Source organism: Elephas maximus, chromosome 7, assembly GCF_024166365.1.
Source record: "Elephas maximus indicus isolate mEleMax1 chromosome 7, mEleMax1 primary haplotype, whole genome shotgun sequence".
Classification (NCBI taxonomy): domain Eukaryota; kingdom Metazoa; phylum Chordata; class Mammalia; order Proboscidea; family Elephantidae; genus Elephas; species Elephas maximus.
In genome coordinates, this window is record NC_064825.1 from 71,828,307 (window position 1) to 71,842,121 (window position 13,815).

Below are 13,815 nucleotides of genomic sequence, written 5' to 3' on the forward strand. Positions count from 1 at the left end.
GGGTTAAAACAAAATCCATTTCAAAAGGCCCAAACATAACAACAACAACAAACCTGCAGATAGACCGAGAGGCAGTCGTTTGAACAGAACAAGGTGAGTAACAATCTAAAAGAAAATGCAACAAACATTACAGAGCACTGATGAGCCCAGAACACAGAAGTCGTTCAATCTTTTTATAAGGAATCTAATATTTTTATTTATAACACTTAAACAATCATTGCTTCATAACTAAAAAGATATTTATACTGAAGGAGTCAAAAACTTATTGCAAAGATGATTCCCCCCCCCCCCACCCCACCCCCAGCTAATGCAGATCACCCTGAGTAGTTGTTTTGGCTGATATTTTGTGATGCAGATTTCCCCGTTATCAGAGAATCCAAAGGATAGAGACTTTCAATGGTTGATAAAAGGGTTTTCTTGTACTAATTTTGGGTTAGCATTCTAGATCCCCAGCTTGGAACTTTTGAAGGCAAAAAAAAATAATAAGAGGAAAGAAAATATTTTATAGTCAAATAATTTTTGTTTATTTGGGTTTTTTGTTTGTGTTTCAGGTAAAGCAAGTCTAAACATCTCAAGTAGAATAGATGTGTAAGTAGTGCAGACTACTATTGAAATCGAGATTCGTGACTATATTTCCAGATGAAATGCCAGTTTTCTGCCCTTTATAAAGTTAATAGACATCTCCAGAACTACTTCAATCAACATCTCTTTACACTAACAACTATACAACTTTTACCTAAACTATATTTCAATTTGTGCAATTCTAATGCATATCAAAAAATGCAAGGGAATGTTCCCTAATACAGAACAGACCAAGTACTTGCTGTAGGGTTTCCTAATATTGATTAATTACCATAATCACCTGTTGTTAGTTGGTTGCCATAGAGACTGATAAAACTCATAGCAACCTCACGTGTGCAAAGTAAAACTGCTCCAAAGGGTTTTCAAGGCTGTCACCTTTTGGAACCAGATTGTCAGACCTGTCTTCCAACGTACTTCTGGGTGGCACTGTCATCATTTTTACTATTAGAAATACTAATGGGTCCATTTAGTCAGACATTATCCAACATTTTCCACATTCTGGTAATCGTTAAGTTCCCTATAGTAAATAAGGTGTGGGATCAGAAAGAGTAGGAAAATGAAACCATAATATATTTAGAAACAAGGAAATGGTACTGTTTAGGGATTTTCCCAAAAAATTCCCTTAACGAACCAATTACCACCAAATATTACTAATTATTCTTTCTTTATATTCAACTGGTATTCAGTCTATGGAGTTTCTTTCCACATTTTTCACTTTCCATCTTTCTACTCCTCCAAGTCACACATACAGTTACCTTCAATTGATTGATGGACATGAATAACTATTTAATTAATGCCACTTAATCTCTGACAAATATCTGGGATCCACCCAGTGACTTAAGATCTGTGAAGAGACATAAGCATCATTTCCAAAAGCTCTGTAAGAGGGTATAGAACTCCAGTTCTTAATTCAAAAGCACATGACAAGTTAGTTATGGACAAAAGCAGATTTGTGAAATTTTCTTTCCTTAAGTCAAAAGCTTCAAATGTTATTTATGAATGACACTGAAATGTTCAAATTAGCTGTTCATATGCTGTTACCTTTCAAGAGTTTTAAATTTAAAACAAATAAAAAGGTCAGTTTTTAATATCAGATTTCTTTTAGATGTACTCAGTGACACAAACTGCCTTAATTAGAAACTCAATTTTACATTTGTCTTATTTTTTTAAGCTTTTAATAATTACTGTTTTTTCTTAGGATAGTGATTCTCATTCTTTGGGGTGATAAGTATCATCTGTGGAATCGTTTAAATGAAAATTCCTGAGTATGTAAAGATTCTAATTTAACAGGTTGGGGTGGGGCCCAAGAAATTTCCATTTTTAACAAGCACCTAAATGATCCTGCTAAAAACCAAAAAACCAAACCCGCTGCCATCGAGTCAATTCCGACTTATAGCAACCCTATAGAGCAGAGTAGAACTGCCCCATAGGGTTTCCAAGGAGCACCTGGCAGATTCGAACTGTCAACCTCTTGGTTAGCAGCCATAGCACTTAACCACTACGCCACCAGGGTTCCCAATTGTCCTGAAGTGGTGCTCAAATCATACTTGGAGAAACACCAATCTTGAAAACCCCACTACCAATTCTTAACAAACTCTTCTTCTCCCATGAGTTCTAGATCTAAAAAAAAAAAAAAAAAAATTTTTTTTTTTAGATCTAAGTAGGTTTAATTTTATATTCATGATTCAAATATGAAACCATTGATTTAGTAGGCACTCTGTAAGGGCCTGCTGTATGGCCAGTGGTGCTCTAATACTATAAGGCTTACAAGAATATAATTTCTGCCTTCAGGAGTCAAAATTGACATGTCAAGCATCTTTATAAAAATTATTCTCTCCCTGTGGAAACTTTCTTGAACCAGGCTGAATTACAAAAGTTAGACGAATTCATACCTTTAAGCTATAAATATTAATTTCACTTGAAATGACTAAGAGAGGTGATATTTTTGTCCTTTGTTGTTCTTGTTAGGTGCTGCTGAGTCGGTTCCAACTCATAATGACCCTAAACAGAGCGAAACAGTGTCTAGTCCTGTGCCATCCTCACAATCATTGCTATGTTTGAACCCACTGTTGCAGCCATTGTGTCAATCCACCTCCCTAAGGGTCTTCCTCTTTTTCACTGACCCTCTACTTTACCAAGCATGACATCCTTCTCCAGGTACTGGTCCCTCCTGATAACATGTCCCAAGTACCTGAGACGAAGTCTCAACATGCTCACCTCTACAGAGCATTTGCCCTTTACTACCTTTAAAATAGAAAAGATAGCAAGTAAGACTTTTTTCACTAACAAAACACATCCATTTATTGTTTTCTACTCTCTTTGCTCTTTTGAAGAACAAAAAGCGCTTCAAGAAATTTTTTTAAAAGGCTAGAAATGTATAAGCAAAATTTGGTACAAACATACAATGAAATACTCCCCAATCATAAAGAACAACGATGAGTCTACGAAACATATTATAACACGGGTGGATCTGGAGGACATAATATTAAGTAAAATCAGTCAATTACACAAGTACAAATATTATGATCCCACTTTCATAAGAAGACAAGAACTGAAACCAATGTTCATTGGTGGTTACCAGGGATGGGAGAGGAGAAATCACTCTCTAGATTGTAGATACGTGTCATTTTTGGTGATAGAAAAATAGCATATGTATGTATATACACATATATATGTATGAGTAGGTATAGATGTATACATACGTGTGCACAGGTAGAAGTATCTACATGTACATGTATGTACAGATATGTGTATACATATATATAGCCATAGAGGACACAGTTACAGATACTTCTCAGACGTAACCAAACACCTTGCAAGATTGCTCTTCTGGGTTTAAAGGCTTAGGACCTTAGTTTCATGGTACAATTCATGTTCTGCATCTGGGGTTTTCAAAGCTTGTAAGCAGCCATCTAAGATACAACTATTGGTCTCTGCTCATCAGGAGCAAAAGAGAAAGAAGGAAACCAAAGTAGCCTACAGGGCTAATAGCCTATATGAGCCATGGCCTCATCTACCCTGAGACCAGAAGAACTAGATGGTGCCTGGCTACCACTACTGATCATTTTCATTAGGGTCACAACAGATGGACCTTGATAGAACAAGAGAAAAACATGGACGATAACTCAAATTCTTTAAAAGTCCAGACTTACTGGACCAGTTAAGACTAGATAACTCCCTAAGACTATCACCCTGAGATGCCCTTTAAACCTTGAACCAAAACTATACCCTGAGGTCACTTTCTAGAGAAATAACAGATTGGCACACAAAATAAAGGATATTATCCATGAGTACAGTACTCCATTAAAAAAGCCATCCATATGAGACCAAAAGGTCAACAATTACTCTAAAGCAAAGAGGATAAGATGTGAGGTGGCAGGGAAACTAGAGCACTGGAAACAACCACCAGAACACAATTAAAGAGAATGCTGACATATTCTGAAAAATGTAACTATTGTCACTGAATAATTTGCACAGAAATTCTCAAATGGGAGCCAATTTGCTGTGTAAACTTCTAACAAAAACACAATAAAATATTATCTTTTAAAAAACAAGATAATAAACATAATATAAACACAAAAATAGAGCTAGAGTGAATATTGATTATATAAACTGAAATATAACATTCAAAAACAAATAAAACTGTGAACACGTGCTACGTAAGACATTGTGCAAGCAGGTTCAGGTGCAGCGATGAACTCCAGATTTCATGGTCTATTAAAAGACCTCACTAAGAGTCGCGGGTTGAATTGTGTCTCCCCCACATCTGTGTCACCTTGGTTAGGCCATGATTCCCAGTATTGGGTGGCTGTGGTTGTCCTCCATTTTATGATTGTAATTTTCCTGTGTGTTGTAAATTCTAATCTCTGCCTGTGATTAATGAGGCAAGACTGGATTATGCTAAAGAGGATTAGGGTGGGATTGTAACACCCTTACTAAGGTCACATCCCTGATCCAAAGTAAAGGGAGTTTCCCTGGGGTGTGGCCTGTACCACCTTTTATCTTACAAGAGATAAATGGAAAGGGAAGCAAGCAGAGAATAAGGGAGCTCTTACCACCAAGAAAGCAGCACCAGGAGCAGAGCTTGGACTTTGGACCTGAGGTTCCTGCTCAAAGAAGCTCCTACTCCAGGGGAAGACTGATGACAAGGATCTTCCTCCAGAGACGACACAAAAAGCCTTCCCCTGGAGCTGACGCCCTGAATTTGGACTTCTACCCTACTAGACTGTGAGAGAACAAACTTCTGTCTGTTAAAGCCATCCACTTGTGGTATTTCTGTTAGAGCAGTACTAGATGACTAAGACATTAAGTTATTCAGATTTAGAATATGACTATAAAAACAAAATCAACTGTCAATTATTAACCAATGGATCATCCACTTACCACTTCTAGTTACATTTTGGTTCATTGATATATCTTTCTATAAGTAACATCTATCCAAGTTATTTTGTTCTTGTTTTTGAATTTTGGCTTTCCTGTTACGTGCCATTTAATCCATGCCCTAATCTCAGGAGGCTTGAGAGAAAGTCACTTTGCTTAACTAACTCCCTGTTTGGAGTAAGCATCAAATAATTGCGCAATATGATCAGGGTGGGGAATGTTGAACTTGTGTAACAGTAATAGAATAGTATGAAAAAGAATAGTTTATAAACTACTCAATGTCACTTTCAAGAGTGCTGATATATATGTTGTGACTGATGTTCAAGAAGCAGCCCTGGTGGTGCAGTGCTTAAATCGCTTGGCGGTTCAAACGTACCAGCTGCTCCATGGGAGAATGACATGGCAGTCTATTTCCATAAACATTTACAGCCTTGAAAACCCTATGAGGCAGATCTACTCTGTCCCTATAGGGTCACTCTGAGTCGGAATCAACTTGACGGCAATGGGTTTAGCTTGAGTTTAATGTTCAATAGCAAACTAAAATTTAACTATTCCTGATCACTGTAAGTTGGAATTGACTGGACGGCAACAAGTTTTTGGTTTGTTTTAATCACTTGCAAGATAGTCCAAACTCCTTATATAATACAGATAATTTTAAACCATATATATCCTACCAGTCTTAGGACCTATCATTTTCACTAAAAAAAAAAAAAAAAAATGGTTTAATAATTTATTTAATGTTTTCTATTTCCCAGGCATTCTTGACAGGCAATCTGTATAGCAACATTATAAATAAATATTATTTGTTCGATATTTTCAAGTACAAAAACTGATACTCAGTATTTTACCCAATATTAGAAAGGTAGTATAAAATAAAGTCCAGATTCAACTATAGTCTGTCTGACTCCAAAGTATGTGCTCTAAGTCATTGGATTTTGGTACATCTTCTTTGGATGCATTGCCTGTCCATCTACATTGCACATGCAGGCAGGCTGTGCCTTAAACATCCAGGTAGCCATAAGACTGCTAGGATTGAGACACATACACCCACTGGCATCAACCATTCTATGGGTTCTACATTCATCTGTGATCAAGCCAGACATACTTGATGTAGTGTTGGCAAGGTGAAAGTCATATTATTATTTATAGAAAGCAAATGGTAAATAATAACAACAGATTCCTAAAGGGGAAACACTTGCCCTTCGCCAAATTACCCATGTCCATTCTTATGTCACTGGGCAGGCACACCATGGTTCAGGTCAGATGCTGTGCTCATGTCACCGCTGCTTCCAGGCACCACCATGTTGCTCACGAGGCCTGTATGGCTCCTGACCCTTCTGCTCTGCCACTAGTCCTTGCGGGCCTCTGCTGATGACTCCTGCCACGCTACCTGGGCCTGTGGGAATTTCTTGCCGCTATGCTACCCAGGCCCATGCTGTGGGTTGTGCAGCCCCTGCATAAGCCCTACTCAGGCCTCTCTTGCCCTGCACGAACAAGTGTTACAACTCTTTTAACGGTGTTGGCAAGTCTCCTGCCCAGAGACATCCAACTGTACCCTGCTGTGGTAAGACTCCTGTACAGGATCCACCAAAGCAACCCCTGTACAGGGTACACTCAAGACTCTGCCCTGCACAGGAAAGTATTACAGCTTTTTTAGCTCTGCCAGCAAGCCTCCAGCCTGAAGGTGCTCAGCTCTCCCTCCATGGACCAGCAAGCCCACTGCTACTATCTCTCGCTTTCTCAAACCGTCTTCAGTGTTACAGCACCTTCATCTGGGTCTAAGAGGTTCTCGGCACAGGGACCCCAGATCCTTGGTCCAAAGGACATGCTCTACTCCAGACTGTTCTTGATGGTAGTGAGGTTCCCCTCTTAACCTCCGTGGGTATGGCTAGGCCTACTCCTTGACGATTTGAAGGCATGGTCCTTCCACCAGGATTACAAACTGCCCAATCCCCTTGTTAGACCGATCAATCAGTTTGCATGGTAAACTGACCTATCCCTTGCAAGACTGTGGCCCAGCCAATTATTTGGGGGGAATTACATCACCATGACTGGGAAGACCATATAAAACCAATTATCTGCACCATACTTTTCATACTCCTCATTCCAGCCATAATAAACTAAATCACAAGTCTTCATGTATACCATGCACTTCCAAGTCTTTATGCCTTTGCTCATGCTTTTCCTCGCTTCTAGGAGTATTTTTTTTTTTTGTCTCCAGATTCATTCAATATTCAAAAATAATTATCAAAATGCCTATTATGTGCCTTTTTTAAGCACAAGAGATAGAAAAGTGAGCAGGACCAAGATTTGGCCCTTACAGAGCCTACTTCCTTTGAAAATCTACTCTTCTATCAATGCCAGTCTCAAAGTCACTGCTTTGATGAAAATTTCCTTTAAAATTAATTTATTGTTCTGTCCTCTCACAGCACTTTATATAGACCTTTATTGTAATATATCATATTGTACTATTATTATTCATGTAAGTATCTTGTCTCTGGATCTCTGGTGGTGCAGTGGTTAAGAGCTCAGCTGTCAGTAGTTCAAATCCACCAGCTGCTTCTTGGAAACCCTATGGGGCCATTCTACTCTGTCCTACAGGGTCACTTTTTAGTCAGAATCAACTCAACGGCAATGAGTTTTCTGGTTTTTATCTTGTCTCTCCCTCTGTCCTACAAGCTCTTTCACGTAAAGAAGCTTTTACTGTTTAGATCTGTATCCTTCACCCCCTAGCAGAATACCTGGCACATAAGCAAGTATTCAATAAATGTTTTAAGAGTGAATGGAAAAATACATCAAATATTTGTCTGAGATGCCATCTCTATAGTCCATATAAATTAAACATTAGAAATATTTGAGAGAAAAATACTATAGTTTAATGTATAAAATCAATCACAGAGGAGGTAGTACAAATATTTAAGTATATATTTACATCTTACCTGAATGCTTTTTAATGTTCAGGTTTATATTAAACATTATATTAAATATTAGACAGTAACAGTCTAATTTACACATTTATTCATTTGCCATAAGTATATAAGCATTCCACAGCCTCATTGTTCAATATGTAAAAGTATCCACAACAGTTGAAACTTAAAATCATTAATTACTAGCTCATCTGCACTGCCAATGATGAAATAATAAGTTTTATTTTATTGTAACAGGGAAGAAAATAAAGAAAATTAAAAATTAAGACATATGAATACCAACTATTTTGAAGGGTACAAACATTTCGCAAATGTATATTTATTTCTGTTAAAATTACATGATTTTAAATGTAATCTAATTTCTTCTGAAGAGTTATAGTTTTAAGAACTGAAAAGTTAACCTTAGAACACACTTTACACATATTTTTAAATGCTTGCTTTTTTATATTTTGCAAATTCTGAATCATCTTTACATTGTTTCCATACAATGACATACTTACACACATAAAATATCAACTTGCATGCTAAGAGACAAAGCATGAAATCTATATGCAAGTTTGCCTTTAAGAATATGAACTACGTAATAATATAGTCTGCCATTGATTGAATTGTGTCCCCCCAAAATATCTGTCAACTTGGCTAGGTCATGATTCCCTTATATGATTGTATGACTGCCTACCATTTTATCATCTGATGTGATTTCCCTATGTGTTGTAAATCCCATCACTATGATGTAATATGATGGATTAGCAGCAGTTATGTTGATGAGGTCTATAAGATTAGCCAATCTCTTTTGAGATACAAAAGAGAGAAGTGAGAGGAGAGACATGAGGACCTCATACCACCAAGAACAAAGAACAGGACCAGAGCACATCCTTTGGACCTGAGGTTCCTGTGCTGAGATTCTCCCAGACCAAGGGAAGACTGATGACAAGGACCTTCCTCCAGAGCCGACAGAGAAAGCCTTTCCCTGGAGCCAGTGCCCTGAATTCAGACTTCTAGCCTACTGAACTGTGAGAGAATAAACTTGTCTTTGTTAAAGCCATCCATTTGTGGTATTTCCATTATAGCAGTACTAGATAACTGAGCCATAGTCTATTAGTTACAGAATCATAAAATTTTAGATTTGGAAAGGTCAAAATAGAAAGTCCATTTCAACACCCTCATCTTAAAATTTTAAATGTCAAAAGGTTAGATAACTAGGCTTTTGGTTACCGTATTTTACAATATGGTAAAATGTGGTAACCAAACAACGCAAGTCGTTTTACATTCTTTTGCCAACTGCATCTCCAGCCCCTGAGGTACTTTTTACAGCAACATGCAGAAAAAAACTAGCATAGCACAATTTCAAAATTATCTGGAGGGGGTAGGGTCCAGTTGGCAAAACAATGTAGAATGTGTGTGTCATTTGAATAAAAATAAGGTAGTATTTTAGTTTTCAATGAGTTCCTCCACCAATAAATCAATAAATAAAGGGTCTTTTAAAACTTTCGTCATTGTTCTTTTTTCCCCCACTCAATAATCTAACTCAGTTGTTTGGCTAGTTTATGATCGATTGATTATTCAGCTTCTGCTATTACTAAACTAAACAAGCCAAAGGTCCCTGGAGGACAGGGAGGGAGAGCCCTGGTGGTGCAGTGGGAGAAAGATGTGGCAGTTCCATAGAGATTTAAAGCTTTGGAAACCCTATGGGGCACTATAAATCGGAATCGATTCCACGGTAGTGAGTTGGAGGACAGGGGCAACTTAACACACTATAAATCGGAATCGATTCCATGGCAGTGAGTTGGAGGACAGGGGCAACTTAACACTTCTCTGTAAACCCAGAAGTCCTCCACATTTGTTATACTCCATGGCACACAGAGAAAATGTTAACATTTGTGTGGCATCCTGGAGTAAAGCCTCAAAAATGTTAGTGGCTAGGAATGCCTGATTCAGAGTTCTAGCCACACCAAACTCTACCCGATACCCTGAAGGTTAGAGGAACCAATATCTTGGAATACCTGAAGCCTATTCATATCACATACTTTGCACAGCACATCAGTTGGGAAGCTCTGCTCCACAGTCCCTATCATGGTGCTACATCACGGTAAGTACTCAAGAAATATTTCTTGAATTAACATAATAGCACATGGAATGCACTGCTTGCATCAGGAGTCTAAATGAGCCAAATAGGTGACAGATCTCAACTAGACACAGGACAACAAATATTAGCTTGATATACCAAAGATTCCAATTTGCCTGTGTTCTATTTGAGGAATTAATTAAGAAAGAACATTAAAGTTAGGAAGATGTGCTTTAAAACTAGCTCAGAGCTGTATTAGGTCCAAAAGTAATCTATAAACATCTACCCATAAGGTCTTTGAGCAAAACTATTTTAAGAAGAAAGCAAATAAAACAAAATATTTCTTCATCCTTTACTCCTCTTTCAGCTTTCTTCCTTCTCCCCTCCCCTCCCCCCCACTTCTGATTGCTTCCCCTCTATTTATAAACATGATTATGCCCTTCCCATCTGAGAAAAAAAGACCCTTCCTTCTGTGGTCTCTCTCCATTAAAGGCCTGCCACAGTCACTCCCTTACTTAGCCACCAAGCTTCTTTAAGAAGTATTCTATTCCTCCACCATTACTTCATCTTCCCCACACCTGAGTTTTTTGTGCCATCTAGCTCTGGCCTTACCAACAAGCTCCTATTGACAAGTTGTCTTTCTTCTAAAATTCTCAGCAGTATTTGATACTGTTGGCCACTTCCTTCTTAATCAAATTCTCTTCTCTTTTGGCTTCCACAATATAAAAACTTTCCTATGTATTCTTCCTTGACCACTTCTTCATTGTACTTTCACTGCTCCTCTTCCTCTCCTTTACCATGCTTCCAAGGCTTCAATCTTAGTGTGCACTCACTCCTGCACTCTTTTTCTCTCCCTAATATCATCTACTTCCATGATTTTAACTGTCGCTTCTCTGCAGATAACTCCCAAATATACATCTTCAGCCTAAAGCTCTCTTCTGATTTCCCCAGTCATGCTTCCATACAATGTAATTTTGTGGTTAAGGACACAGCACCAGAAAGACTAATTTTGAGTCCCAGTCCTGTCACCTATTGTTATACATTGAATTGTGTCCCCCAAAATGTGCGTTGCAAATCCTAATCTCTATGCCTGTTATAATCCCATTTGGAAATCAATCTTTCTGAGATATAAAAGAGATTAAAAGAGCAAGGGAAAGAAGCAGGGAGGGGGGAAGAGAGATGCCAAGCCAGATGAAAACTGCCCAGGAGCAGAAGCTCAGAAGAGACAACGGCCTTCTTCCACAGCCAACAGAGAGAGAATGCCTTCCCCTGGAGCCTGAATTCAGACTTCTGGCCTCTTAAGCTGAGAAAATAAATTTGTATTTGTTAAAGCCATCCACTTGTGGTATTTCTGTTATAGCAACACTAGGTAACTAAGACAGAATTTGGTACCCTAAGAGTGGGGTGCTGCTCTAACAAATACCTAAAATGTGGAAGCAGTTTTGGAATTGGGTAATGCACAGAGGCTGGCAGAGTTTTAAAGTGCCTTATGGTAAAAGCCTAGATTGCCTTGAGGAGACTGTTAGTAGAATTATGGATATCAAAGGCAATTCTGGTGAGGGCTCAGAAGAAAGTGAGGAGAGTTACAGAGAAATTTCTATCATCTAAGAAAATACATATGGTACCAGCAACAGAATGTTGCTAGAAATGTGAACAGTAAATGTCTATTGGTGAGGCTTTAAAAGAAAATGACAAACATGTGACTGGACAATATAGGGAGGGCAATGCTTTTTATGCAGTGGCAAAGAACTTGTTTGAATTATGTTCAAATGTTGGTGGAAGGCTGTAAATGATGCACTTGGATATCTGGCTGAGACAATTTCTAGGAAAGATCTTAAAGGTGCCATGTGGTTTACAGTTAAATGTGAGAGGAAAAAGACGGACTTAAAAATGAACTGTGCAAAATGAAAAAAAACTTTAAATATTTGGAAAATCCTGTTGTACAAACTAAAGACATGTGTCCTAGAATTTTCACCAAGGACATGGCTCTACACAACCTTTTGTTAAAGAGATTAAGCCTGTGACCTAACCAACTATCACAGCAGAAAACCCATCAGCTTAGACTGATGGGGACAGAAAAAGAATGAAAGGAAAGAATGCTGTCTGCCTCTTGGAATTCTACAGGCAGGAAACAGGACAAAGGAGCTACATCTGTTGTCCTCTAAGAAAAGAAAAGGACACCTACTAACTGTGCAACTTTAAGCAAGGTACTTAATCTCCCTAAATCTCAGTTTCTTTATCTCTGAATTAAGGTTAGTAATAATAATACCCACTTCCCTGGGTTGTTGGAAGGATTAAATGAGAAAATGCATTCTGAGCAGTGCATACTATAGTGCTCTTCCATACAAAGTATTCAGTGAATGTCACTTAGCTGTTGTGTTCTTTTAACAATCTGACATCTCATACTGGTCCAGCTAACACCTTAAATTCAATATGTACAAATCACCCCACCTTGCCCTGCCCTCAAAACTATTATTTGTCCATAAAATCAACTTTTTTCCATGAACCAAGAATAAAATCTGGTTAAGATTGTGAGATCTTTTAAAAATATGAGGGCCTTATAAATTCTCTCCTGAGCTATTTTAAAATAGATAATAAAATTAATCTTATTTTACGCAATATTAAGTCATTATATATTTTTCCATGTGCCCACATCCACTCCCACTTAGACCGTAAACTCTGAAAAGGAACATTTTATATATCTTGTAGTACCTAAAAGAGAACTTGTATACTGCAAGTGCTCAAAGAATATCTGTTTAAGTAAATTAAGATTAAAGCTTTTATAAATATCTAGGCTCAAGCTAGGTTTAGAGACTAACTAGTCTAGTTTCTCCACACCTTCTCTTGAGAAAGGCTCCTAATCTCATTCATGAATAATAATGACAGTGAATAAACATTGGTTGAAATTCAGGACCCACAGCGCTCTACCACAAAAACAACAGTATCCACTAACATTGAAGGCTTACTACGTGCCAGGTACTGTTTAACTTGATATGCTAAAGTATTCATTCCTCCACCTGTAAGTGATATAATGTTGGGCCTCCTTATGCTCAGTTTCCTGATTACTTTTTTATATTTTGGTAATTAATGAGGAAATAGCACAGGGATTTTAATAATAGTAAAATAATAAAAATAAATAAACAAAATAGTAATAATAAAATAATGATACCTACCTCAAAGAATTGCTTTTAGTTTCACATGAGACAATGCATTAAAATGATTAGCACAGCACCCAACACATAGCATATGCACGATAAATGTTACTTGTTATGGTTGTGAAAATAAAAGCATCAGTAATTGCAAGGAAAACCTTGTTCTTAACTATGTTTATCAATAACAAATTGGCTGAGCCTGCAAAATACATGAAGTTTATGAAACGAACATACTGGTCTAAAAGGAAGGTATCAACAGTTTAATGGGGGGAGATAAATCAACTGTACATTTTTAGATGTGTGTTTGTATGTGTGTTTATGTATATACATATACATATATAGGCAAAATACATAATAAACTACAACTTATCTGTCTTAAAATAAAATCTAACATACGTATCAAGTTGCTTTGATTCAAGTAAAGAATATATAAAAATAAATTTCGCATTTTTTTAGATATTAACTTGAAATCATAATAAGAGATTTTTAAAAATTTAAATGACAAAAACTTAACCTAAGTAACATTTTAAAAGAAAGAATTTCAAAATTAGGGATATTTACCTCTTTTCATTTATTTTTCTGGACACACTGATTGCAGCATCCTGAGATGGAAGCATATAAAAATGTTTGCAGTTTCTTTCCTAGAAAGAAAATGGAACTAGGTACATGCAGAATTACACACACAATTCAAATATGAAGCTTACTTTAA

The 13,815-nt window shown here is 37.3% G+C and overlaps 1 protein-coding gene across 22 annotated transcripts in view; it reads right to left on the reverse strand.

Moving 5' to 3' along the window:
• The window catches only part of SOX6 (SRY-box transcription factor 6), a 657,692-nt gene that overhangs the window by 457,945 nt on the left and 185,932 nt on the right, over positions 1–13,815 (reverse strand). For 19 of the 22 annotated variants that reach the window (XM_049890534.1, XM_049890527.1, XM_049890547.1 and 16 more), the window contains one exon: positions 13,668–13,747. The exons of 2 other annotated variants lie outside the window; for them this stretch is intronic. In XM_049890534.1, coding sequence (XP_049746491.1) covers positions 13,668–13,723 — 56 coding nt within the window. In that variant the 5' untranslated portion in view covers positions 13,724–13,747. Of the gene's footprint in view, positions 1–13,667; positions 13,748–13,815 lie in introns of those variants that run through there. One more of the 22 variants, XM_049890542.1, reaches the window with a different exon arrangement.